This window comes from Corvus moneduloides, chromosome 6, assembly GCF_009650955.1.
Source record: "Corvus moneduloides isolate bCorMon1 chromosome 6, bCorMon1.pri, whole genome shotgun sequence".
NCBI classification, from domain to species: domain Eukaryota; kingdom Metazoa; phylum Chordata; class Aves; order Passeriformes; family Corvidae; genus Corvus; species Corvus moneduloides.
The window spans coordinates 45,475,142-45,502,860 of record NC_045481.1 but is presented as its reverse complement, the minus strand read 5'-3'; the positions used below and the strand labels follow the sequence as shown (position 1 = coordinate 45,502,860).

The following is a 27,719-nucleotide window of genomic DNA, read 5'->3' as shown; positions in this document are numbered from 1 at the left end:
AGAAGATATACTTGGGTCTTTACTTAATCTCTTTCCTTTCTAGGTTAGATGTATAATGTTGTTGTGGATTTGTTTTTTAAATGTCCTATAATATTCCTGTAATTCTCTTCCCAGACTTGTCTTCCCCCCTCTTAGACTGCAAAATGGTAGCAGCTATTTTCCTGCCCTGGAAGCGACTGGGGTCTGGGTCTCCCCAGAAACTCCCTGGCCGTGCCACTAGAGGCTTCATCAGTCACCCTCTTTTAAGGGACTCAGGGAGTTCTGTAGATTACAGCAAAGTGGTCAGATAGAGCTTGGGGTGAGTTTGGGTTTGTTTTGCAAATGGTCATTCGTTGGAGCTCTGGTTAAACAAACAGAGCTCAAATAAGCTTTCCACTTCATTGCATTAAAATCCCTTAATTCATTAAAATCCCCTGGCCACAGACATTCAGGCCTCTGCTGTGCCAGGTGCTGTTTAAACAGTTATCAAGTGCTGGTGTCTGCTGTAAAATGTTCACATTGTTCGCTTCCTGTCGCTCGTCCGTGAGTTGAGTGGCTTTTGTTAGGGGAGATGATACTAGTCCTGGTATTTGCTGGCTGTACAGCCAGCACCAAGGAAACCTGTAACTTTGCCCAGTTTTAAACCCAGGAAGGTTGTTTTTACCCTGTCTTGCTGTGCAGCTGCAGCAGGAGCATCTGTTCCCTGGTGGGAAGCAGAGCAGTTTTCCAGCTGGATCAGACAGGGGAGGGCTGTGTAGTTACTGGGCAGGTGGAGAGCTGAAGCCAAAAGTCAAAAGAAAAAAAGGCAAGAGAGAACTAAACTCGGCTGTCCCAAGTCCGTCTTGGTGCACAAGGACTCCCTTGCCCACTTGTGTCAGCAGGTAAGAAACAGCCCTGTGATGTATTTATGTCTCCATCTTGGTCTCTCACTCTTTTGGCTACCTGTCTATGGTGAATATTGTGTCAAAACACAGCCTCGCTGTCTTTTCTTGCTGTTGCCCTTTGTGATGGGTACCTGTCCTCCTGAATGCCCCTCTGCAGGGAAGGGTGCAGCAGAGGCAACAAGGGGGGAGCTCCAGAGCTTGGAGCTAGGACCACTCGGTGCATGTATTTTGTCAGACCTGTCTCAATAAACACAAGTTTATTGAGGGTGTAGACATTTTCAAGTGAGTTTTCATGATTCACAGCTTGTTTATGACAGGGTTACAGGCTTTCAGCAACGGGTCTTCCTATATTTTTATATTTTTGTCTTATTCTGGTTAATTTGATAGAAAATTAATTAACCTAAAGCAAACTACTCTTGTGGACATGCATATGAAAGCACATGTAATGAAGGGTGTAAGTGATTTTCAGTTGGACAGTGCAGACTTAGCTGATCTGGAGCTTTTTAAGGTCTGCAGCCACAGGTCAGTTGAGATCAGGTAAACTGTCTGAAGAGGGGTCACAGAAGGTATAGCAGCATAGTGCAATGTTTTGAAGAGGAGTCCCTTTCCTTAGGGAGCTCCATGTGCTGGTCTCTGTTCAATGTGGGGCTGCAGAAAAGGCAGTTTCAGTCTTGTGTTGTCCAAGAGAGGAATTGTACAAATGGTTTCATGCTGTCCTATGCTTGGCACTTGATATAACGGGAGGGGAACCTGAACTCCTTCCCATACCTGTTTGCACCATCACTAGTTCTTCACACTTTCAGGGACTTTTTGTTCTCAGGAATGCACTGAAGCCCAGAGGTATCTCCAGAGCAGAGGTGTCAGCCCATAAGCCACCCTGTTGCATGTGAGATTCTGTGTGGCTTAGGAAATGTGCAATTAAGGAGCAAATTTCATTCCAGAGGCAAAGGGCAAAGGTACCTCCTTTGCTTCTGGCTCAGCATCCAGGTGGCAGGTGAAAGGGAAGAGGGAGGCAGGTGGCTGAATACTGCTTAAAGCATAGGGTGTCTCATTTCCAGGCTGGAGGTGAACAGATGAAGACATCTCCAGAAAGCTGAAAGTTGCGGCCACTTCTGAAATTTTCTCTGGTGTCCAGATTTCTTTGTGTGGTGACTTCTACCAGCTCTCATTAAACAGCAACAATTAGGAGTCTTAGATAGAACTGTTTCCTGCAGTCTGGCACTGAGCTGAAAGGAGCGGTCCAAAGTGCAAAGTGGCACCAGTAGCTTGGGGAGGGAGAGGCATTGCTTAAAAGATAATGTTGGCACAAGACTGAATATAGGCTGTCTATTTAAGCTCAGAAATAGGGGAAGGATAGTAAACTCTGAAAGAGCAGTTTTTTGAAGACTCTTCTTTAGAACACAGCATGTATGTGTTGGAGGGAAGTCTTGTGATGACATGTGGCTGTCTTGGGGTGGCTGGGTGAACCTGCGGAGGGTTGGGGATCTGCATGGTATGGTGTGAAATGCTCTCTGAAGTCTGAGGGAAGTGACAGACACTGCTGTCCTGGATGCCGGCAGAGCTTGTACCCTGCTTGGCTGCTGCCCTTCCTCACATGCTGCTAGAACCTGATGACCCTGGCAACTCTTCCCTCTGTATGTCCTTGTATATTTATATATACACCCATACATTTATAAGGTTCCCTCTGGAGCTCAGTGTCCTCTTTGAGGAGATCAGGTGCTCCCTTAAGTCACTTGTGCCTCAGCTGTCCTAACCCTACAGCCTGCCTGCCAAGTAGCACTTGAGCTTTAAGAAGAGTGTAAGTGTCTCAACTTTGTGTTCTTGGTGTCTTTCCATCCCTTCCCAGGAAGAAACTGAAGTGGAAAAGAAGTGACTGAAAAAGAACGATTTGAAGGAACAGATTCATTTCTTAACAAGATCAAGTTTGAATTAAATGGCTGATAAACAGATCAGGTAACTTTTAAACTTTTTTTAAATTGTGCTTTAGGTTTTTCTTTTGAAGTCTTTCAAACTTATTTCCGTTTGTGATCCAGGAGGTTGGAGGAAATCACCTGATCATCTCTTCCGGCCTTAAACAATTCTGGTTCTTTCTCTTCTCCTTTCTTAGCTGCATTTTTGAACCTTCTCTTATTTTCTGTCTCTGCCATGTTGTCACATTTCTGCTTTCTTCAGTTCTTTTTTCTCATCACCTTTTTCTTTCTACCCTCTGTTTTCCACCCTGCATGAGTCTGTTCCTTTTTGTTTCTTCTTTCAAAGGTCACCCTGACCTGCTGACTTCAGCTGCTGGCATCAAGGGAGCAAAGCCAGGTCCTTGACCAGCCAAGGATGCAGCACTTGTAGTGACAAAGTCCACGTAGCCTTGTGCAGCCTTGTGCCCTTACTCTAAAGACAGTGAAGGCTTGAGTGATAGCAGGAACATGAAGTACCAACAATGATTAGTGACACTCATGTGCACAGTGGGAACTTAAGAGCATTGGTTCTGGTAAAGGCTGGATTTGAGTGTTCCCTGGAAATGAACTTGGATGCATTTCCTGGAAAGACACAGTTCTACCCTTTGCTTCCTGAGAGCTGTGTCAGGTGGATCTGCACAGTCCTCCACATGGGTTTCTCTTTTTGCTGCTTGTGAACTTGCCCCAGCTAAGTGACTCCTACATGCTGTGGGATTCCTGTGGGGTTTTTCTTGATGCTTTTCTAACATCTACTTTTCCAGGTTACCATCTCAGGACAGGTGGGGTGAGTGAGTGAATAAAATGTGATTACAGAGGGACGGGACTTGGCAGTGCCTGAATGCTGCAGGCAAGAGGGCTTCCCCTTCTTAGCGTTTGCCATGATTAGGATATCTTCCTGTATGCCTGTCTTCTGCAATTGTAAACAGTCCTGAGCTGTGCTGATAAAAAGACAGCCTTGTGGAGCGTTTGTGTGCCTAGATTTGCCCATCATTCAGTACCCAATTTGGAGAGCACTTGGAACTCTTCCAATGCACCCATGAAGGGCATGCTGAGATTCACCTCCATGGAGCCTGGCAGGTCTGTGTTTCTGATAACCTCAGCAAAGCAAAATGGCCAGCATCTGTGACTGTTTCAGCCTTGGTATTTTGAAGGAAGAGGAGATATGTCCTACAAGAGGAGACGTGTCCTACAAGATGTGCCCTGGCCCCTCCAGGGGGCTCTCGGTGGTGTGAGCAGGAGCTTGCGAGCTACAGGGACTAGTTAAAAGGGCTGAGGAGGAGCACTAGAAGAGGAGAACTGGGATGCCTTTGTGTCCCTTCTTGTACTAAACTGAGCAAATGGCTTTATTTGCATGCTAGCCTGTGTTGTCCCCGTTTCACTAAGCCCTGCACACGTAGGTAGTGAGAGGCAGTAGCTGTGCAGAAGCTAAATAGGACAGAGAGACCAGGCACAGTGGATTCTTACCCCTTGAGAGAGCAGAGAGCACTGACGTGGGAAGTGGGATGACTCAGTCACAGGGGGAAAAAGCTTTTGATTCAGGTGCAACAGCCTTTGTCTCATGTTCTTTTCTGTGCCTCAAATCCCTCACCTCTCCCGCTTTGGTCATCTCTCCAGTCGATGGCACCACGTGTCTGCAGTGGTCACAGGCAGCCAAGCCAAGGAGATTTGTTTCTGTCACCCCTTAGTAGAACAAGATTGATAGCAAAAGACTAAAATCAACAGCAGTGGTTTGCTGCAAGGTGAGATCAAGGGCACTGCATTTCTGCAGCAGTGCATGTAGAACTTAATCTTGGTGTCTTGCTGGATACTGCCCCATACTATTTTCCCCCTGCAGTATGCATGGGGAAATATGGATGGTTAGATTCAGGTGTGATGGGGGTATTGAGCAGGGGTTTCTCCCCCACAGGCAGAGGGAGAGGCTCTCTGCAGCCTCAAATTTTTGGCTTGCCCAGGCATGTCAGACCCTTCCCCTTTACTGCTGGGGTCTGTGCTGAAATTGGGGAATCTCTTGCACTTACAGTAGTATTAGGAAGGATCTTTGTGTCTCAGTCCCACCTGATATAAACCCTGTGATGGTTTCACTGTTGGAACAGATTGAGAAAGGCAAGTCTTTGCCTGTCCTAGGTGTTTCAGGGACACTTAAGAGAAGTGATGGCAGTGCTGAGGCTGGAAGGGGGCACTGGTTGTGCCTCACAGTCTGTGACCTGCCAACAGTGACTTCAGAGCTGAATTTGGGGAGACTGAGGTGATCTCCTGTATTCAAACACCTTCCTTCCCAACGGTGTCTCCATCTTGGCATGCTTTTATCTGGTCTCTAACCTCCTCCTTCAGTGTGACTGTGGGTTAAATAAGGAGAGCACCATGATGTGAAGCTTACTGTTTGAAATTTTCCCATGTCCTGAGAACAAGTTGAGTGTAGGGAGTTTGCAGGCAAATCTATTCTGTTCTCAGTCTGTGGCACAAAGATCCCTGAGGCAACAGTCTGGAGCTGGTCAGGTCTGGAAGCCTGGCTCTGCACTGAGCTTGTGCACTGATTTGGGCCTGCCTTCCTAAAGTACTGTGCTGATTTAATCTCAGTGAGCACAGTCTAGTTTGGAGTTGTAGGCTGAGCTCAGATCTGTCTGCCTGTCCTTGGCACCTCTTCTCCCAGCTGTGCCAGCCGTGGGGCTGCATGTGTATTGTATCGTGCATGTGTTGAGGGGGAAGGAGCTCTGGCTGCAGGACAGCAGAGGCTGAAAGGATTGTGTCAGGGTGTGTCAGTATGTCAGTCCTGAGGTGTCAAGATCATGCTTAGTGGACAAAGTCTTTTATATTTTTTTCCATCCCTCATTTGTCTGCTTCCCTCAGGGACCCTTCAAGTTGAAACTTTGAGTCTCCATATCCTGCCTTTCCCTCAAGCATGGCTGCTTATTGATCCTCTCTGCAACTGCCCCTTGATGCAGAGTGCTCTGGAGTGCTGTTGGGGGGAAGATGTTTGCAGGGCTTCACCCCACTGTGCCTCGGCCAGCCTCAGCACTGCTGCTTCCAAAGGGTAATGCAGTCTGTTCCCCCATCCAGAGCAGCAAGTCACTGTCATGAAAGGCAGCGTGTCGGTTCCCCCGGTGGGAGGATAGCCCTTGCAGGCTCACCCAGCTGCAATCTAGGACTGCTGTCAGCCACCAGTTTAATATCCGACACATCCTGTGTTCAGGGAGCCATATCCCGTGCTTTATTGGAGGGAGCTGACTCAAACATGCTTTCTTTGTCTCTGTGTGCAGTGGTTTATTGAGCATGTAAGTGCAGGACATTTTTCTTAATTGAATTTGCTGGGAACTCGTGTTTAGCTGATGTGGCTTTCACTCAGTGCCACTTGCAAGAATTCTCTGTGGGAACACAAAGGGGAGTGGAAAAAGCCCTGTGTTTCGGAAGCACGTGCAGCGAGCCAGGTTTTGATTTCCCCCAGAGGTATGAGCTCACGTCTCCGCATCTGAAGCCGTGCAGGCTGCCAGCCCAGTGGTTTCGTCAGGCTGCTGCTCTGTGTGAGTTCCCCTGGCCCTGGGTGGTGGGTCTGGAAGCAGTTTCCCGTGGCTGCAGCCGTCTGCTCCGTGGCTGCCAGCTGGGCGCTCTGCTGGGCCCGTTCCCACACGATGGTAGCAGCTGATGTGTCATGAACCTCTCTTTAGCTGCAGATCTGATTGTGGTGCAGGAAAGCATTTGTCAGTAACTGCTGGCTCGGATGCCATCGGGCCCTAACTAAAGGCTGTCCGCGTGGTAGATGGTCCAGCATATGCAGTCTTTTCTCCTCTAGGACAGCAGAAATCCCCGGGTCCTGGGCAACAGGATTTTTTCCTGCTCTTAGCAATGTGTGGGTTAGGTGTTTGGCTCCACTCCACTCATCATTGGTTTGTCCTGATGGTATGTGCTGCTTTCTCTGCCTCCCCATATACCCAGCAGGAACCAAGCTTTGCTCTGTGGAAGAGCTTCCTTTGTGCTGGGGGGCGACAAACTTGTCTCACAGCGATGCATTAACTCTGGTCATGCAAAAGAGCTCAGCTCTTTTCTCTTACCCTTCCCTGATGTTACCCAGTGCTAAGACATCTGTTTGTCTCATCCCCTTACAGTTTACCTGCCAAGCTGATCAATGGAGGGATAGCTGGGCTGATCGGAGTCACCTGTGTATTTCCCATTGACCTGGCAAAAACTCGCCTGCAGAACCAGCAGAATGGGCAGCGGATGTACGCCAGCCTGTGAGTACCGCCCGCACGGGCTCCATCCCTCGCGGCTGTCCGCAGGGAGTCCTTCCACTTTGTTACCTCTTTCAGGTGAGCTCAGCATCTCCAGGAACTGGGCTGTCCCCAGGAAAGCCAGGGGACAGTCTGGAGCCAAGCTATGCTAGACCAGATAAAGCAAATAGAGCAGCTCTTGAGGCTGCTGAGCTGAGCAGAGGAATCCTCTGCAGAGGGCACATCTGTTTGCATCCCTTGCTTGGGAGCAGCGTGTTCACTGCTGCCAGGGCTCAGAACCAAAACACAAGGAGTCGTGATCACCTGATCCTGAACACAAGGAGTCTGCTGAGCCGAAGTCAGGTGCCTGAGGGAATTTCTGCCTCTGTTCTGTTTCCATTGCTCTAATATTGGAGATCCTTCGTTTGCTGTGTCAGTCAAAAGAAGAAGCAGTCACTCATTCCCAGTCTAGAGCATTGCGCGTGGACCTTTTGCAGGATCACAGGTTGCCACATGCTATAGTTACATCAGCAGTCCTGTGTCCAAAAAAAACCCAGGTGCTGTAGGAAAAGAAGGCATGAGTGTATCCAGCCCACCAAATTCACCTGGCGTTTGTGTTGGATGCTTAGGGCTGCATATCTGCTGTGGGAATGTGTACCACACTCAGCACAAGATGCTTTATCCCAGGAACCAGAGACAGGCCTTAGTTTTCTAAAAGAATTGGTGGTATTGAGGGGAAGAAGGGACTGGGACTGGTGAGGTATATCCTGTCCTCTTACCGCTTTGTTTAGAACTAGTGTTACCTGCTCCCTGCTCCCACACCATCTTTATCTCTTTCCTGCCCAGGAGAATTTGAGGCGAAGGGGGAATAGGAAGGAAATGCTCTGTATGTTGATGGCTTTAGTCTCTGTGCCTCCTTGCTCTAGCTGATGACATAGCTTAGACTGTAGGCTCTGGTGCTTCCCTTGACAATTCCCATGCTGTCTGCTCACTGCACTGTCGGTGTGCCCTGGCTTGTTGGCAGAATGTGGCTGCCCATCTTGCTTTGCCTCCCCATTTGTTGTGTCCTGCTCCTGCTGTAGATTGCTTCTCCTCCCTGAGGATCACTTATCCTCCTGACCTGATGTGTGACAGAAGCAAGAGTTTGGGCAGGATGGAGAACTTGTAGGCATCCCTTGGGACTGCATGCCAGGATGTCTCATGCCTGGAAGGGAGCTCGGTAGGAGAGAAGCTTTTAACCTCCAGCAGTCAAGTGCAAGTTAGCTCCATAGCCAGGAATTGCTGTGAGATGAGAGGCTGTTAAGGAATACGTAAGATTTACCCTGTATATTTGAGCTGGCTGCTTCTAAGAAAGGGAAAGGCTGAGCTTTCCTAAGAAAGTCTCCCCAGTTACAGGGGCTTATTTTTCTGGAAATACTGTATGCCCATCAATACTAGGTTTCCTGATTATACCAGTTACCTGGTATCTGCTGAACACCCAGGAAGGCAGCAAGTTCATTTAAAATGTTGGCTCTCTAAGATAGCATGCCTTGCTTCTTGGCTCAAGAGATCTTTGGCACCAGGGGAACCTTTCACTTGAAAAAGACAAAGACACTGGAGGAGTTCCAAGGGCTGGAGAGAGCTTGGCTTTTGGGCTGTGCTGCCCCAGGTATGTTATGTATCATTTTAGTTGGCTGTTGGCTCCCTTTTTCCAGGAAGAGAAGAAAGACGGATGTGGCTTTGGCTACGTCTTGTTCTGCTGCAGCTTGAGGGGCTTTAAGTGACATGCAAGCTCTATGATGATGCGGCAGGGCTGTATGAACATGGTGGAGAGCAGCTCTTCTCCATCCTCTCCCTGCTGCAGCTTGTTCAAAGCAGCATCACTGGCTGAGGGAAAATGTGTTTCCTCCAGCATTGCAGTGGAAGAACTTGATGGGAGGGATAGGAGAAAGGTGCACTGAGATTTCTGGGGCTTGCAGATGTGTTGGAGGGGCTGCTCCAAAGAAGGAGATGAGTATGTGCAAGTTGTTGGAGCTGGGGTGGAGTGTGTGAAAGATGAGATGCCAAAGGATTCAGGGAGTCCCAGCAGAGAGGGGAAACTCATTGGCATGACTGGCAGCAATGCAGGATGGGCTATTCACCAATAACGCTAGAACAGTGTTGATCCAGGTATGGCCATAAAGCCCTCGAGGGAGCTCTCTGTTTCCTTCTTTTCCACCTCAGCACTACTGCAGAGCTGAGAAGTTTACTCCTTGTGTTGCCAGATCTCTTAAAAATGTATTCATGTTTTCATCAGCCACACTTCTCTTATTCCTGCTTAAAAGAGCCTTTTGTTCCTTAAATTATGTACACATACGTGCATGTGCACCTCTCCCTTCCCTTGCTACCTGTCCCTTCCCAAAGACCCTAGAGCCACCTTCAGCCAGCACCCAGGCTTTATGCAGCTGTGGTCCAGAGAAGGAAACTCTGCCAGGGAATCTGTACAGCCTTCCTGAACTGGGCCTTTGGATTTGCTAGGTGTGTGTGTTTGTGCCTTCAAAAGGCTTTGAGCCATTCCACTGCTCTGCATGGTTTTCCTATTTGTAGTAAATGTATTTGCAATGAGGAAGGTGACAGTTTTCCCCTTGGAGCACAGTTTTCTCCTTGGAGCATGGTACCCTGCTGTGCTCTCCCCAGGGCAAGAGCCAGAGTGCTCGCTGCCTGCTGTGGGACTTGATGTGTTAAAAGTAAGTGCTTTAATCTGCGTGGGAGGCCACAGATGACTGAGTGTTCAGGTCATCTCGTGTTTGTGTGCCTCGTGTCAAATTTCACTGAGTAAGTCAAACAAGTCAGCATGGGGGGGTTTGGCCCCCCTTATTTCCCTTCCAGAGCTGGATTTAAAAATGCGTACATGGGGATCTGCTTGTTAGAGCATCTCATGCGCATTTGCCACAAGGGACCCTGGATAAACAGCCCTTGCAGTGACACTTTTCCCTTTTGTGTTTCTAGAAAGCAAAGAGTGTGTGCAGGGTGAGCCGGGGGTGTCAAAGCCCCTGTGAATTAGGGGTTGAAATTCAACTCAGGCCTCAACAATGGCACATTCAGAGCCTGACGCAGTTCCCATCTCAGCTGAGGGTTTTGCTGACAGAATGTAAATGGAAACCACTTCAAGAAATTTGCTTGGTTTTTCTCTGCACTCACCCACCTTTGAGGTCCTGTGGTTCATCTCCCTCTGTTTTGTTTGCAGGTCTGACTGCCTCATTAAAACAATTCGGTCAGAAGGCTACTTTGGCATGTATAGAGGTAAGTACAGCTGACTCAGGCGCAGCACAGCTTTTGCGTTGGAAGCACTGGTGCATAAGTAGGAGGAAAAGCTCTATTCTCTGGCATATAAAGCAATAACCTGGCAATATCCTAAGAGGTTGAACAGTGCAGCTGTTTCTGAAAATAAACTCCTCCATGCAGGTGTCTATTCAGATACCTACCACTGAGGGCTTGAGTCCTCCTCATGACTGTTTTGGTAACCTTATCACTTACTTAAGTTCTTCTTCACTAGTTCTTCTTTACTAGGTGAAGCTGCTGGACTTTGTTTCAGGACTGTTATGTTTCCCAGCTTGGGCATGGTAACTTTTGACAGAGGGGCAGTAGCAAACCAACTCTTGAAGTTCTGTGGTTAATGATTGAATTTATGTCAAAGCTCTCCACCAGCATGGTCAGGCCTGCTGTCTCAAGCGTGCCCAAGTGTCTTGTTCAAGCATTAAGACAAGCTGCAGTTAAAAAAAAAAAATTTAAAAATAATCCGCCCCCAGAAAAAACTCCATTGGGATGGTAAGAAAATCAGAGGTTGGCTCAGGGTGGAGCTTCAGCTGTTTGGCTGTTGTGTGCTGACTTGCTGGAAAGAAATCTCTTGGCTCCTTGGCTCAGACTGTCTGTTATAGCAGTGAGCTCCTCAGCTGACATTATACCTTTTCTAGTTTAAACACAAAATCCCTGAAAGTTTTTAAAGATTTTGAGGAGAGAAGACCAGCAGGCCAAATCCTGACTTCACTTGTAGCAGAGGAAAACGAGGAATACCTCCTTGGCTTCCAGCACAGTCCAGTTGGCTTGGTTGACTCTGAGCTCTGGTTCATTTTATGTCCTGATAGTCACTTGCCTGCATATGCAGTTTTTATCTGGGGTTCTCAGATAGCATTCTTGCCGGCACTCAGTCACTGATAAAGCCTGATTAAAGTGCTGCTATGATTGAGTTGAGTCCTTGCTCTTTGTTTTTTCAAGCGGAAGTCCAGAGATGCTGGCGCCTTGCTCTTGGCATGTGTAGTGTCTCTTGCTGCCTCTTCTCTACTCCTAAGGAAACACAGGCACTGTGGCTGGCCAGCCTGGGAGCAGGCACTGGATGTTCAGGCAGTGTCTCTTGCCCAACCTCCTGGTGGGCGTTTGAGGGGAGTGTGGTGGATGGCAGGGATGGATTGGCTGCTTTGCATCAGCTTTGCTGGGAGCAGGCAACGAGACAAATAACCTTGAGGAACCCTGGCAAGCTCCATCTTTGATGCTAGCAGTGACGTGTTCCCTTTTGATTTTTTCCGGAAGCTGGCTGCTTCTGTGTTCCTAGCCAGGAATTTGAGCTTGTGTTAGCTTTGGCTGTAAGTGGGCAATGGCAGGCTTCTTGGTGGGAAACAGAAGAAAGAAGCTGTTCGGGGAAACTTATAGGGGAGACTGTAGGACCAAGAGTTTTTGGGAGAATCAGGGCCTTTTGGAGAGAAAGCTTAGTCCTTTAAGGCATAGGGTAGTGGAGAGGATGTGGATCTCCAGGCCGCTTGTCACTCCCAAGCAGAAGGGTGCAGAGTGTTTTGCATACCTCTTTCTTTTCCCAACCTTTCCCAAGTCTGGTCAGCTTGGTCCATGTCCCTGCCTGCTCCTAACTCTGTTCAGAGTGCTGACAGTTGCTTGGATTTCACTTGTCACATTTGACTGTTATGTAGGGAGCTGGGCTGGAGAGGCCTTTTTTGAATAGCTCCAGCTCCTTCCAGAAAATTATAGATACTTCAGCATGGCCAGGGTGCAAAAGTGAGTGCTCCAAGAGCAGCAATCCTGGTGTCTCTGCCTCAGTTCTGTGAGCTGACATGAGCAGCCCTTCCCTCCCTCTCAGGGAGAGGGTTAGCAGGTGAAGTACATTCAAGGTTCATGAAGACTGTGTGAGTACTTTTCTGGAAAGAAGGCAAAGAGATGTCTAAGCCTTGCAGACAGAGAAAGAAATCAGGCAGTGGGATTGGTTCCTGCTCCCTCCAGCTGTCCTAGTTCCCCAGCAGAATTTGCTGAATGACTCACAGGCTCTTATTTGCAGCCTTTAAGCTGAAATTGGGAGGATTATATGTTAACGTGCTAAAGTAGCAGCTGCTGCTCCCCATGGAGGAGTCACAAGCATGTCAGTTGTCCTTGCAGATCCTTTGGCCTCTGTTGGAGGACAGAAAGGGTCTGGTTGGGCACAGCCATTCCCACTGTGTGACTTCAGGGCTCCTTCACATATGAATCAAATCTCATCAGTGCAGACAGGAGAGCAGCATGTTCTTGTAGGATGCTTTTCTGCAAATCACCTCTTAAGGTGTTTGTGTGGGCAAACAGTCTTTGCTTTGTATGAGTAGCCCATAGTGAACTGTGTGATGTATAAGGCAATTCCAACATTTCTCTCAAGTTCTTCCCCAAAAATCCAAGGGATTCTTGGATTTGCTTGGGGCAGAAAGAAGAGGAGTTCCTTCATGCTTTTTCCCATAACATCTGTGTAGCAGCAGTGCCTCAAAGCTGGATGGTGCTGTCTAGCCCTGTCTGTGCTCAAGGAATTGATGGTGTGCAGCCTTCAAACATGATGCCAAGTGAATGAATCCATAGTGCCAGTGGGCTTGGCCATAGGGCCATGGGCATCAGTGGTAGGGGACCTTGGAGAGATGCTCTCTTAGCTTCCTACTGCAGTCCAGCCAGAAGCCACCTAAAGATCCCAGCACATGTTCTGAACAATCCCAGTGCTGTTTGCAGACCAAGTTTTTAGCCCAGCTGCCAGAAGCCAAAGGCCCAGATCAGGCTGAGGAAGTGCCCTTTGCTGTTGGTGATGTTTGGAGAGTGGCTGCTGTTCAGCTGCAGTGGTGTGGCAGGCAGCCTTCCCTGGCCTCTGCTAATAATATTTCCCAGTGCCATGCTGGGGATGATTCAATCTCCCTGTTATGTAGGTTGCTGGTGGTGTATAAGGGCTTCTGTGAGAAATGTGTTTTAATAAAAAACCAAGGCTTGGTGAGAAGAGGGTGCCTACAAGTTCAGTTGGCAAACAGCTGGTTTTGCCCCTGGTTGATTTTGTTCTTCGTAGTGCTTCCTCACTTCTTTTCAAAACACTTTGTTTTTTTAATGATTGCTATTTATTTTTCCATTCTGTTTGTCTGCCTTTGCTTGTGGTACATGTAGCATTGCCTATAGCCAAGGCTGGCTTTAATTAGGGAAGTACTCACTGGCATGGGCAAAATTGAAGAGATTTTAGAAAAAGAAGAAAATGCTGTTGACACAGATCCATGCTGTAAATCAAATCTCTCCTGATGGGAGAGAGTTTTTAAAGTCCTTGCCAGGAGTTAGTTCGAGACAAATGGAGACTTTCAGCCTTCACTACTCTTGCTATTTGTTGTTTATTAAGTCTTATAAGAGGAACAGAATCACTAGCATGACCCAGACACAGCACAGAGCAGAGAATGCAGGAGAAAGCCCAATTATCAAGATTTACACAGCCTTTTAAAGATAATTTAACCAATGGTTACTAAAAACGTACATTATTTTCGCTTTCCTACCAATTATTCAGTAACACAGCCAGGAACTGCAGAATTTTTTGTCCAATCATCCCAAATTACTTTTACTGCAGAATATGGAATAGTAGTAGAAGAAGAAAGTTTGGAGAACAACAACAATCCTCCATGTTGATGTTTTTTGCTCTTATCTATTTACTACAAAGAGAAGCCCAAAACCTCTAAATTTTTCACCCTGTGAGAATGTTACAGAATAGTCTATCACCTAATTCACACCATTATATTTTCTAGTTCTTGTCTGATAGTTGGCAATTTTTTCCATGGTTGGAGGTCAAAACAGTGTTGTTCAGGGAGGTAAAAACCCTTCAAAACAGGCAGAGAAACACTCTCCGCACTCTGGGTTCCCACATGCTGTGGAGAGCATACAGCCAGCAGCTGAAGTATCTAATTTCTCCTCCTCCAGTAAACTGAAGCTGTTATGGATTATTCAGGACAGGGATTATCCATTCTCTGCTAAGCAGCTTTACTGAAAATATCAAAGATGTAGGAGAAAACCCAGGTTCATTAACTTTTATTTTCTGTCTATTGCATGATTTACCCTGTGCTTTATTTGCAGTTGAGGGGAAACATCTGTGAAAGCCTCTTGGTTCCTGAAGGAGGTCAGCATGTGGAAGTGTACTTCTTGTGTACCTTTCTTGCTTGATAGCTTGGAGTTTGTTTGCTTTCTTTCAGTGAACCCTTTGCACTGGTGTTAAGAGTAGCAGGTTTATGCTTTTTTCTTTCTCTTCTTGTTTTTCCGAGGAAAGGGTTATTCATGCTGCGTATCAGTGTACAGGTGTTGTACTTTATAGCCATTGGGAGTGTCACTGAAGTTGTCTTCAACTTGGCATTTGAGGAAACACTTCATGGTAGCCACTTCCACTTAAAAATTAGGCTGTGTGGATTTGCTTTGTAGATCCTGATATGATTGGCATTAAAAGATGGATGTAGAGCATGAGAGTCATGTCTGTGTGGCTTCTCACCATGTGCAAGAGCCATGGAGGGGGACATGATGTGTAGGAAGAATATCAAACTGAAGCGGCACAATCACTGGTACACTTAAAAGTTGGCAAAGAACCAGAAGTGTGAGAGGCCTGCCCTGCTGCCTCCTAGTTAATTTGTCTGCTGTAAAAGGTGATGGCATTTGTTGGATGTCATGGCCAGTGGAATTAATGCTCTGGCTTGGCTTGCTGCGAGGCAGCCTTACTCTGTATTTTCTGCAAAATCTGAACATGGGATTTGAAAGGGGGGAAGATGTGTTGGGCTGCCCAGCCTCGTGCAGCAAAGGCTGTCTCTTTTCTTGCTGCAATTTCCTTCATGGTGGAGGTGTGTCTTCTGAGCAGAGGATGTGGAGCCAGGGATTCCTGGGGCCTGGTCCCCATTGTAGTGGTCCCAGAAGTCTCATTGTGACTTTGCTTCCTAATCTGAGGAAAGTCCCCCTAAACCTATGTCTTTCAATTTTTGAAGGGAGTAGAGTCTGTCCTGAAGAATAGAGGACTGAGCTCACTTTCTGTAGGTGTGTTGAGCCTTTATAGTGCCTGTCAACTTGTGTTCAAAGGTCCTGAAAATGAACCCCACCAGGTCTCTGGAGCCTGATGAGGGTGCAGACTTCTCTGGCTGCTTCTCTTTGGAAAATCAATCTTTGGGACAAATTGTTTTAATTTCAAACACAAGTGTAAATGCCTGTATTCGTGTTTGTTCTTACAAAGGCCATTAACAAGTCCCAAGTGTAGCTGCTTTGGAGGGCTTGAAGCTCAGTACATTTCAGTGCAGGCAGGGAGAGCCTGAGGTTATCCAGTGGAGGACTTTTTGAGCTGTAGAATTTAAATGGAGGAGAATGTTCTGGAGTGCTAATCTAATGGTGCAAACCCCACTCTGCTGGGAAGAGACCGGCCCTCCCCTCACCCCATTTCCCCCAGGGCAGCTTGAAAGCTGCTCCCAGCACTAATGCTGGTGTTCACGGCCCACAGCAGCCAGCCAGGCCTTTCATTGTAACAGGCACAATACAGGGATTTGCTGTTTGTTGCTCCTGACAAAAGGGCACTCCAGTGGGTGGGGGATGCGGGGATCCAAGGCTTGTTTACACCTCAGGTCCCCCAGCAAGCCTTGCCATGGAGCTCAAAGGGGAATTTCTGTGTGCTGCAGCTTGTAGTGGGCAAAAAACCACTTCAGCGGTGGCTGTTCTGGAGGTGACACCCAGTGGTGATACACAGGGGAAGCCACTTTGGTCGAAAGGCTGGTCTGGAGCTGGTTCTGTGCAGATGAGCCAGGTGACTTCAGCCAGCCTCCAGGTCTTTCAAAGGCTCTGCCTTTTCTGGGCTGCCTGGTAATCAAGCTGCTCTGGTGTTTTTTGGGGAGGAAGCAGGGAAGGGATGCCAGTGAGAAGGCAGGGCAGGGGGCTTTTGCTTCTCAGTATCACAAAATATTTGCAAAGGAGTTGAGACTGGTTGTTAAACCATCTTGTACTCCTTTTCTGAAGGTTTGATCTGCATCCTTCTGAATTCATAGGAATGCATCCTTGGATGAGGAAAGAGGATGTGTGTATACATGGTGGGAGGTAGTAGTGAAGCTGAAGAAATTGAAAAATACATATGGCAAATGGAGTAGAAACACATCTGGGGATGTTTTCACAAACCCAAGGTGTTGGGAAACAGAAATACTGTTAATTTTTAGTGGTGTTTTGTATTTCTAAATCCCTTTGGTGCATTGGGAGCTCTCCTTCATCTGTCCTTGATTTTTGTGCAGAAAGCATGCCTTGCTTCTTGGCATTCCTGAAAGATCCTGAAAGTTAACAATTCCTTTATTCTCATTATCCAATGGCCTTTTTCTCTTTTCCTTGCCCAGGGGCTGCAGTGAACCTGACTCTAGTGACACCAGAAAAGGCTATCAAACTGGCAGCCAATGACTTCTTCCGGCATCACCTCTCCAAAGACGGGTGAGTGGGGAATTGACATTTTGCAGTCAACATAATAGACAGTGACTCTTGGACTGGTGAGACATCAGGAAAAGGTGGAATGGGGTAGTGCAATGACTGAAATCTGAGTTGACCTTGAACAGCTCAGCTGGTGATTACGTTCAGGCTAAGGATGCAATGTCTAAAATGGGAAGCGTAAAGCACTCCACTGGATGACTGCTCTTTATTCAAGCTTCTAAAAATAGTCCCAGATTTAAGCCAAGGTTAGCAGATCCAGAATGTGTAGTCTAAGTATTTGAGAGGAACCCAGTGTCATTTATCATTGCTCAAACAGCTGCTGGGAGGACCTTGTCCTCAGTATCCTATTGGATCCTCTTACGCTCCTTCTCGCTCAAAAAGATGTCAAGTCAAGTTCTGTAGACCCCAAACTTAGCACCCCTCTTCTCCTTTTGTACCTTGAAAATAGTTTTAGAGAGGTGGTAAATCTGAATTGACAAAGGGCACTTGCAGCATCTGACCTTCAAAGAAATGCTGAAGGAATAAAATTACCTGTTCAGCTTGCAAGTGGAGTTTGGTTCATGTGAATTAAAAGTGAGTAAAAGTCACAAGCTGGAGCAGTTGAGATGAGCTGGATCCTGAATATTCATTGCTGCTTTCACCAAGATGTTTTCCAAATTGCATGGGAAATAGTTGTGTCTCCCATCAGACGGAGGCCTTTCCCCAGAGGCAGACAAGGGCATTGTCCCCACTCCTCAGTGACAGTAGCTAGAATGACAGCCTGCTTGGGATATGATCCCAACTCTTCCCATCAACAGTTACGGGGTGGGGCCTCAGTGAAAATGAAAAGTTCCAGCACAATTACTGGGCTTAACAACTTCCCAAAACATATCATGTCAGTCTTGGCTGCTGCAGATCAGTGGCTCAACAACTTCAGTGGAGGTTGTGGACTGACACAGACTGAGAATCCATTTTTTGCCTGTACCTTTTCTTTTTTTTTTTCTTTTGTTCTGGAGTCCTTTAAAGTAGCAGCTAACATATGTCTGCGTGACTCATCGGCTCACAGCTCTTTGTGATTTTCTGACTCAAGTCTTCAAATAGTGTCTCTTCTGTGCTCTGTTCAGACAGTGGGAGGTAGTGATGTCCTCTACCAAGCAGTGTGTGTCATCCCTGCAGCAGACAGCCCGGCATACCTTGGTGTACTGCAGTAAACAGCAGCACAGCTCTTTGCCACCACCTACCTACCTTAGTAGCTTGTACAGGCCCAACAGGGTGCCAAGCTGCCACACCTTGTACTACCACTAAGGGAATGGTTCCATGGGAGAAATCAGACTAGCATTGCAACATACTTGGCATTCTGGAAGAGCAATCACTGCTGTGATATTTCAGCCATTAAAATGGGACGTACCTGTCAGTCAGTGCCCTGCCCTGTGAGAGGTAAAGGCTTCCTCAGATGGCAAGTGTGTGTGTCTGCCTCAGTGCTGAGTCCAGCTTTGAACAGGTCTTTGGGTAAGTGGGATGCAGCTGTTTCCATGAGCAGCTGAGGTCTTCACTCAGACCTCTTCCAGTTTGTCTTTTGGGTCACTAGCTGGTCCACACATAACATGGGTGATGTGCTGCACTTAATTCAGAATAAAGGAGCTAGAGAATTTTTCCAAGAGCAAGACACCCTCAATCTTATGTGCTGATTGGTCTGGCACTACAGTGACCTAGACCAGGAGCATGATACCACTCAGGTAGTGGGAAGTCTTTGTGTCTCAACACAGAGCATTTTTAGTTCTTTTAGAGAAAAGAGAGGTTGGGCCACAGTTAGGTGACAAGAGCTAGGCAGCATGTGGAGTTGGGGTCACTCATTTAACCACTGTGGGGGGCTTGGATGAGTGAAGTCTGGTCAGCTGTGCTCTTAAGGGTAGCCAGCATGAGCTGGACAGAGGGGCAGAGCCTTGATACTCCTGTGGTAGATGATTTAAGGTGTTTCTACCTAGAAATGTCACCTCAAAATATGATGGGAAGGAAAATGCCTTGCAGGTTGGCTGTGGCTGCTATTGGCTATGAATGTGAGATCTGGCAGTTTTCTCCCTTGAGATGCTTCTGTCCTGTTCTCCCCAGTTGCCTTACTGAGAAGGGGCAGGATTAGCAGTGTTGGAATTTAAAGGCCTCTCCTACTTAGGACCAAGCAGGGTGCATACCTGCTAGCACATCACAAGGCTGGGCCACCTATTTCACAACTCCAGCCAAAGCCTAGGTATGAACAACAAAATAGCTTGGGGTTAGAAAGGTGAAGCCTGGAGCTGCCTGGCACGTGAATGTGGTTTCATTTCTTGATATGTAATTGCATCAGTCAAGGTGTTACATTGGGCAAAGCACAGCTGAGGGGGTTAGGCTCGGTGTAAGGCTGGGTCAGCAAGATCTTGGTTCAGCTCCACCAAAGTCCTTTTTGCACAAGCCAGTTTGTCTGCTGTGTACATTCATAGATTCTGTGCCCTCAGGTCAGTATCCCAAAGGATGTTCTGACTCAAAGCTGCAGAAGTCTTCTAGACCTGTTTACATTGAATTCCTTTGTGCTAAGCATCTAGCACTTGTCTTGCTTGAAATATGTTGCGTGAGTTGGTAATCCTTTTCTGATAAAATGTGCATGTTCTACCAGCATTTGCTGATTAAAATATGTGGTATTAAAATAGACCTCCATGTGCCAGAGGAAGAAGCATGTGTGGACCAGAGAGAGTGTGGCAAATCCACCATGACTCAAAGTGGCCTCAAGTTAAACAACAGCTTTCAGTGCACATGAATGTATTTATTTTTATCCCATGAAAAACTTAGTGTTGAAATTGCTTTTAAACTGCTAGGATAAAAAAGTGGCATAAAGCCTATTTTTGAAAGGCCAGACTGAAAACAGCACCTGTGGTGTAGAAAGCTCCTGACTGCAAGTTGCTGGAAGAGTATTTTAGGGATGTTATCACTACAGGTTTGTGCTAGACTCCCTTTTCCCTGGCTCTGCTCTTGGATACTGCTGGAGATAGAGCATTGGGGCAGCAGGTCCTCACATGGGACCTCATGCCCTTGTTGGTGCACCCCTCTCCCTGAGTGTGCAGGTGTCTGTTCCTGCAGCTCTCTCCACCCTGGGACTAACTCAGGGAGGTGCTCCTGCCTATACCATGCTTTTTCCCTCCTTTTGCTGCAGGGACCATGTGTGCTTACAGGCTGGGGGACATAATTTCTGCTTCTTTGCCAGTTTCTACTTCTTTGCCAGTTTCTACTTCTTTGCCAGTTTCTGTATTGATGTTAAGGCCATTATGACAGCCTAGAGCTACAGCTTCTTGTTTCCTGAGGAAACAAAACTGAGTTGGTCCTCCCAAGCTGTCCTGGTCATTTAGGAAGGAGGGAGGCCTGAGTGAGTTGTGTGAGTGCTGAAAACATGCTTACTATGCCATGGTGGAAAGGAGGGAGCTCAAGGTACTGAAAAACCTGAAGGGGACCCCATGACCATGACTGAAAAAGGCAATAAGGGTCAAGTGATTTCCTGTGATGATTTTGACCTAAGAGCCTCAGCAGTTTCCAGGAGAAAAAAGTGACCCATAGGAGAGTCTTCAGGCAGGTCCTTGTTTCTGTGTCATTCTGTGGGGAAGAGTTTCCACTAGGCTGAGGAAGGCAGAATGTGGAGAGAGGGGAAACTTCCAGTCTTCAGGCTGCTGGAAACAGATGGGATTTTTTTTAACTCTGGCTTTTTGAAGCTGCGTGTGTTGAGAGATGTGGTCTCATGGCTGCTGTTAAAATAGTAGTGGCTTCATTGTCCAGAACACAGGATGTGAGAAGAGGAGTCACCAGGGCTAAGTGAAGCACTTGAGTATGAAGCACTTGGGAATGAAGCTGAGAAGGCAATTTAGATTGGTAGTACACCAGCATTTAAAGTACATCATTGATTATTGGATGCTCAGTGTGTGAGGCCTCTTTGATGGATTTAAGTATTGCCTGCCTTTTATATCCTCTTTGAATCTGGGTGTTAAACACTTAATAAAACCAGTCCCTTTAAAGTGTCCTACAAAGTTCCGTGTTTATCTCCAAAGCGTGGAGTGCCAGATAGCTGATTTGTTTGGCATGTGTTTGCTGGGTGTTGCTCATTTTTCAGGTTGGTTAAATATTGGTTAAATATTCTGCCTTGGCTGCAGTAAAAAGTGTCTCATGCCTTCTTACACAAGCAATTTGTTGCTCATAAAAACTTACCAGTGTCCCTGGATGAGTTTCCTGCTGCTCTTCTCCAAGGTGTTATTCCCTTACTTATCCCGTCCTCTTTAATCCTGACCTTTATTTTGTTTGCTGCTCTGAAGCAAAGGCTAGCAATCTGCTGTCTTAGCAGCTCGGATCCCTAGGAAGACCAGCATGACTGACTTAATTCTGCCTTTGCTGATGCCAGCAAATTTTCTTCCATTTTGCTTCCTCCTGCCTTGTATCTTTGCTCAGGGAACAGAAAATCCTGGGACAAGCAAGGTACTTTTCCTTCAGTCTTACACAGATGTGGAGACTGGGGCTTTTTCTCCATTGCCTTTCCAGCTGATACATCTCCCCAGGGCTGTTTCCTTCATCTACTCCTCATTCAGGCTCTCCTAAAATATTTGGACCATCTTTTTTTGTGGCATGAGTTTAAGTATCCATTGCACAGCCTGGTTGATCCTTGAGCTGCAGAACGCTCTTAGTCAAGCTGTAAAGCAAGGCTTTCCATTTAGGAAGAAGGGATGCTGCTGCTAGTCCTGGTGCTGAGCTGCTGTATTACCCTGCACATCCTGTGCTTGGTCTTTCTTTGGCACTTTTGTGCCCAGGCAGCCTCTCCTGCAGTTATCCACTGGATACTCAGATACTTCTTTCACTTGGAGGTGGGGGAATCTCTCCCTTCCCCTTGAGAAGGAGACAGGGGCTGATAATCTCACTGTGCCGATTCAGGGACAGCTGTTTGGGGAGGGCTCTTTTATTTAGCTCACAGAGGCACAGACAACTGCAGTGGGTTGAAGTGTTGACATCAAAGGTCAGCCAAAAAGTAAATGCACTTTCAACTGTTAATTTGGAGGGAGATAGAGACAGGCTGTTTAATCACAGAATGCACTCATGGGAGGAGCATTGTCCATGTCACCATTCCAGGCACCTGACTTGGGACAAAATGTGGGTTGTGTCTGTGTTCAACATGCTCAGTCGTGTTGCCCTGTCCATTGTTCACTTCCACAAATACTCATATTGGAACAAAACACTGGGGATCTCCTGCCAGGGCAAACCTGATGCAGGTACAGAGTCAGCCTCCTGTTGAGTTAGTCCAAACATGCAATACAGAGCTCCTGCACATACCTGGAATAATGACTTCCAGATCAACATTTGGCATCAGATCAACATCAGGCAGTGCTACTTTGAGGTGTGTCTGTTCCACATCAATACTTTATTTTGCTTGTCTGAGGCATTTTTGAGCTGGCACTAGAAGTGAGAGGGAGCTTGTAGTGGGAACTTTATTGCTTTTACATTTCCAGCATCATAGCTCCAGCTTTTCTGAAGTGCAGTTGCAGTAGCTTGTTATTCCCCCTTGGAAAATCAGGGGTTGGGTTAAAGGGACTGACTGGCAGTTTGTGTGCACATCCCCCTGTGCCTGTGGCAGACAGGGTGCCCTTCCTCTGAAAGACAACTCCTGTGTGTTGGTCTTCTAATCCATATCAAAGACCCACTATTTAAACTGTTTGAAAGGAACTGACTCTGTCTGCTTTGAAACTCCTGGGGAGCTTTTTACAACCTCTTGGGCTGACAGAGGCAGAGGTTATTTTATGAGTGAGGAAGGTGATGTCCAAGCTGGGGACAGTAGCTTCTTGGGTAGGAAATAGAAATGGATGGGTTTTTATGGATGTTTCCTCAGGTCAGAGATTTCCTGTCTGGAAATGTTGTCATCCTGATTCCAGAATGGCTAGTTTTGGTCCCTGCCCAAGCACAGTAAATTCCCACATGGCCAAGATTTTTCAGAAACTTGAAAAAATCCTACACTGCTCCCATGTGGCGTCAATATACCAGTGCTGTCAGAGATCCTAGCTTTGAACTCATTGCTCCCAAAAAGCCTTACATAAACCTCTAGTTCCTGCTTTTTGACTTTATTTTTCAGCTCTAGTTTGAAACTCTAATTTAAATCAAGCATGAATCTCCTCCTCTTCCCTTTTGACATTTTTGATTTGTCACAAATTAATAGTATGTCAGTTAAAAAATGTGGAACAACTGATTTCTGCCAGTGTAGGATTTGTGGCTATTGTGTATATGTTATATTTAACACTCTCTTGCTGTGATAAAAGATGGTTTCTGCATTTGTAGGACCAGACCTTTGCTGGTGTTGCAGCTTTTGAAGTTAGTTGAAGTATGCCAGTTTTGAAACCACTGAGGATAAGGCCAGTGGTGTTGCCTTAGATATTTAAACCCCTTTGTTGTCTATAGATGAACAGTTTTCAAACTCCTTTTCTGTGCAGACTGCTGAGGTTTTGCAAAGGCAGTTTGAACCCTGTATAGCAACTTTAAAACCTCCTGTCAAAAGATTGGCTTATCTTAAGCTACTTTTTTCTTGGACTCTTCCTAGTTCCCAGGATGTGCAAACCAAAAGCTGAAAGCCCTTGTTCTAGATGTTTTTGATGTACCTGGTTGAGATCTCTAAAATACACCCATGTGCATAAATCCTTCCCTGGGTCATACTGGCATAGCTCCATGGAGTTCAGTCAAGTCAAGGCTGACTTTAGTTGGCTGGGATAATGGTCCAAGATGAATATGTAGGCCAAATCTTCCTGATCTTTTGAACTGGGTATCAAAGCAGTTGCCTTGGATGAAAGCCAGAAGATACGTACTCCAGGGATGCTCCAGGGCTCTTGCTAAAGTGGGAGGTGCTCTGCTGTGCCAAAGAGGGATTCTGGCAGCCAGCTCCTTTGGGTGGTTTGCTTCCTCCCACAGCCAGGCTGGGGATTGTGCAGCCTTGCTGCTGACTGTATTGAGCCACTCAGAGACTGGTGCTGTGCTTCAGGCCACCCAAAAGGCACGAGTTGGCCACCTCCAAGTGGCAGTGGCAGTGGGAACCTCTGGATTTGCACACCCTAGTTCCCCCATACCTCCAGGAAAGCTTGCTGTGCACACTTCAGCACCCGTGTGGGTAACTCCGTGGGAGGGATTGTTCTTTGCAGCTCCACATCTGTGGGGAAATTTGGAACGGTGAGACTGAAATATTCCTCCTTTCAGCCTCATAGGAGGGCTCTATATTTAGTCTCTGGTAATCTCTGTGGTGGCTCTGTGCCTCTAATCCCCTGCTCTCATATCCTCCCTGGAGAAGATGAGAGGTGGAGAAATCGGCCCAGCTGACGTGATGGTCCAGCAGGATTACGGTGCATCTGCCCTCCCTTTCCTGTAGGGTTGGCATTGAAACTGCTTTGCTGGCCCACTGCCCCACAGCTGTGCTGTGTGTGTGTGCTTGTGAAACCGCTGGCAGGGGGGTGTGCCTGGGCTTTGCAAGGGCATGGGGTGTATTGCTGTGGGACTGCTTCTGCCACAGCGTGGGGACGCGCCTTGAGCAGGTTAAGATGAGGTATTGCTGCAGAGCAGGGCTGGGGGAGGTAAAAATAGTACTTGCATTTAAAACAGAAAAAAGAGGAGGCTGTTTCTCTCTGGCTGTATGATTTATGCATGCTTCTTTTTTTAACCCTTTTAGAAAGGAGCAGGTCAGATGTACTTTTTAATCAAGTCACTGTTTTCTGGTGCCAAGGCATGAGGATTTTTACACATATTTTACAGGGCAAAACCACATCACTTTCTGAAAATAGAAACTTTATGAAGTTTTTCATCCTAAGTTCCTCTTTTTAGTCTTAGCTGGGCTCTTTCATAGCTTTAGCATGGAGGGAACAATGAAATGCTGGGTTTTGCTAGGTGAGAACATGTTGCTGATAAGTAGTCTGCTGCTACATGTCTGCTGCTCTGTAGTGCAGAGAATGCACAAGGCTGCATTGCTGGAGGTCCATCCCATCCCTTGTCTCTCAGGGAGGACCAGTTTAGTGCAAAGGCTATTTGTTCAGGTTTGGAAAACCTGGTAAGATGAAGCCGCTCGTAACCACAGAGGAACTACCTCCCTGATTCATATTCGCTGTTTATTTACTTTGCTTTTCTCACAGAACTCCAAAGCAGCAAGCGGAATATTTTCCCTCCTTGCTCCTTGTCCTGTGGTCTCAGTTTGTTGACAATTTTTAAAGGACTAGCCTGGCAGGACAAAAGCTGCTTATCCCCCTTAATGCTCAGGTCCTCTGCTGCCCTCTGAAGTGATACCCTTTCTGAAAGCTGTGCCCTGACCAGGGGCACCATCAGGCTGGAAGAGAGCTGCAGTGCTCTGTCTGTGTGTGGACGGGGCTGTGTGCTCCTTTCTGGGGCTGTTCTGACTGGGCTTATGGCTTTTTCTGAATGTTCTGTTTCTGGGGATAAAAGGAGTCTGTGTTCCAGGTCAAGTGGTGCTGGCAGAAATGTCAAGTCTGGGCTGTGCTGAACTGTCAGGTCTAGCAGGTTCCACTGTCCCCTTGGCTGCCTTTCCTGTAACCCCCAGGATCAGAGATGTGCCCCAAGCCTTGTACCCAGCTGCCCAAGTGTTATTGCAGGCCACCGGCTCTGATGGACTCTTTCTCTCTTTTCTTTGGGCAGGAAGAAGCTGACGCTGCTGAGGGAGATGCTGGCGGGCTGTGGCGCGGGTACCTGCCAGGTGATTGTCACCACTCCCATGGAGATGCTCAAAATCCAGCTGCAGGATGCAGGACGCATTGGTACGTGGACTTTTCTTCCCTGTGCTCTGAGCAGGGAGGGGGAAAGAGCTGGGACTGGGCTTTCAAGGCGGAGCTGAGAGAATGAGTGGAGAAAACTCTTTTCTTCCCTTGCTCTCCCATGTCAGAGATACCGCAGATGTAGCAGAAGTTTCTCCTCCTCTTCCCAGCTTACTTCCCCCCACACTTTGCTCAGCTGGCTTTGCAGAGGCCCTTGCAGTTACAAAAGGTGGTGGGTTTTTTTTCTCAAAGCAATAGGCTTGGCAAGCAAAACAGCAAATGCTGCTGGTGGATGGAGGGAGACGGGAGAGATGACTGGGTGGTCAGCTTGTGAGTGATTCAAACTTGGTAGATCTTGTGCACCCAGGAAGGGATTAGCGTCCTCCAGTGCCTTTCCTGTGCTGCTTCCTCCATCTCCATGTTTTCTGATGTCTATTTTCTCCCTCTTTTACCCCCCTGCAGCACCTCTCTAACAGCTTCCCAAGGGGACGTGTTCTTTCCAAATGACTTGTCTCCCCTTGTACTCTTTTTTTCTCCCTGACAAAAACAGCAGTTGTCTTGGTTGAAACAGCAAATAAAATTCTCCCAGTGCTCTGGATTTGAATGAGGTTTGGGATCAGGCTCTTGGGACTGTGGGCGTGAGCTGGCAGGCAAGAGGCAGGAGGGAGTGTGAGCCTTTTGGCTGAAACACTGTGGAGTGTTTCTGGTGAGAATGGAGACCAGAGTCTGGCAGGGAGACTCTAGGGGAAAGAGCTGCTTGCTCTTTCCTTAGTCTCTTCCAGAGGTCAGTTTGAACTATAGCCTCACTTCTCAGGAGCCCTGCATGACACTGTTAGATACCATGTTTATGGCCCTTCCTGGAAAACGGCCTAATTTGTCCTGTAATCTCTCATTTGATGTGGCATTCCTGAATAATCACAGATTTACTTTTTCTTTTCTCTCTTCACTGGTTTTACTGCAGACCTTATCCTCTTTGTGCGTATTATTTTAAAATGTTGGAAGGATTTAAGCCATGGTTTGAGGGTTCAGGAGAGGTTTTTGATGCTGTGAACAGCCTGTTCTCTGTGTGGCAGGAGAGCTGTGGTGTGCTGGGGATTACCTACAGATTGAAGTGTTCTCCATCTTCTGGCCAAAGGGCCGAAGTGCATCAGTTGGAAAAGTGGGAGAAACCAGGATGTGTTCATAAATGTGGCTGAGAAACTCCCCAGGTTAATGATTGCTTTCAGGGGAGCGAGGCAAAGAACAGAACTTTGGAAGCTGTCTCGTTTATGCACATCTTTAGTTTGTTGTACTGGCAGCTCAGGGACACACCTGGAAGCAGGGACTGTCCCCTGCCTGCTCACAGCAGCTCCTGTTCTCTGCACTGCAGAGATATGGTGCATGACAGGATGCTCCTGCTTGGGCAAACCAGCTGGTGGGAGAGCGCAGCCGACAGCATTGTGGCGTGGCAGCACTGTCCAAGACCGGGACAGGCTGAGGGAGATGGGCAGAGTGGGGGAAGAGCTTGCAGGGCACCTGCCTGGCCTTTGTCTGCATGTTGTGTTGCCCCTGGAGATCTGCCTGTCCCTTGTCCCGCGGCACCGGGCAGCAGGAGGCTGCTGCTGGGCACCCTGCAGACCGGTGCTGGCGCTCTGCTCCCCAGCGGCACAGAAGAAGCTGATGGCGGCGCAGGCCCAGCTCTCCTCCTCCCCCGCGGCGGCGGCGGCCGAGCCGGCAGTGGAAACGCGCACCACAGCCACCCAGATAACCAGGGAGCTGCTGCGGAGCAAAGGCATCGCCGGACTCTACAAGGGCCTGGGAGCCACGCTGCTAAGGTACGATGGTGTGGGCTTGGTGTTCCCAGTCTTGGACCTAAGGCACCACCCATCCCAGCGATGAGCCTGCAAAGGAGGTGTTGGCTTCAGTGGGTGTGGGGTTGGTTTAGTTCAGTTTCCATGCACAGCTTTTGTACATTAAAGAAGGAAAGGTCAGAGAAGTGAGGGAGCCTGCCTTTTTGTTCCTGGAAGATTTAGTTTTGCTGCTTTCTGTGGAAGGTTTTTGTCTGCCCTATGGTCTATATTTTCACACTGTGCAGAAGTCCTTGAGAGCTAGCAAAGTGAAACTGTCAGCCTGAGGCCCCAGAGTGTGCAATGGGATCTGGCCCACGGAGCATGTTGGATGCAAGGACTGTTGCCTGCTCTGACACTCTTTGTCTGGGCTTTCACAGAGTGACTTTCCTCTAGCTTTAAGAAA

The 27,719-nt window shown here is 47.5% G+C and overlaps 1 protein-coding gene across 5 annotated transcripts in view; it reads left to right on the top strand.

Moving 5' to 3' along the window:
- The window catches only part of SLC25A22 (solute carrier family 25 member 22), a 51,584-nt gene that overhangs the window by 20,439 nt on the left and 3,426 nt on the right, over positions 1–27,719 (top strand). For 4 of the 5 annotated variants that reach the window (XM_032112651.1, XM_032112653.1, XM_032112652.1 and 1 more), the window contains exons 2-7: positions 2,710–2,816; positions 6,913–7,038; positions 10,220–10,275; positions 16,632–16,722; positions 25,372–25,490; positions 27,130–27,301. In XM_032112651.1, coding sequence (XP_031968542.1) covers positions 2,797–2,816; positions 6,913–7,038; positions 10,220–10,275; positions 16,632–16,722; positions 25,372–25,490; positions 27,130–27,301 — 584 coding nt within the window. In that variant the 5' untranslated portion in view covers positions 2,710–2,796. Of the gene's footprint in view, positions 1–349; positions 861–2,709; positions 2,817–6,912; positions 7,039–10,219; positions 10,276–16,631; positions 16,723–25,371; positions 25,491–27,129; positions 27,302–27,719 lie in introns of those variants that run through there. The other variant, XM_032112655.1, reaches the window with a different exon arrangement.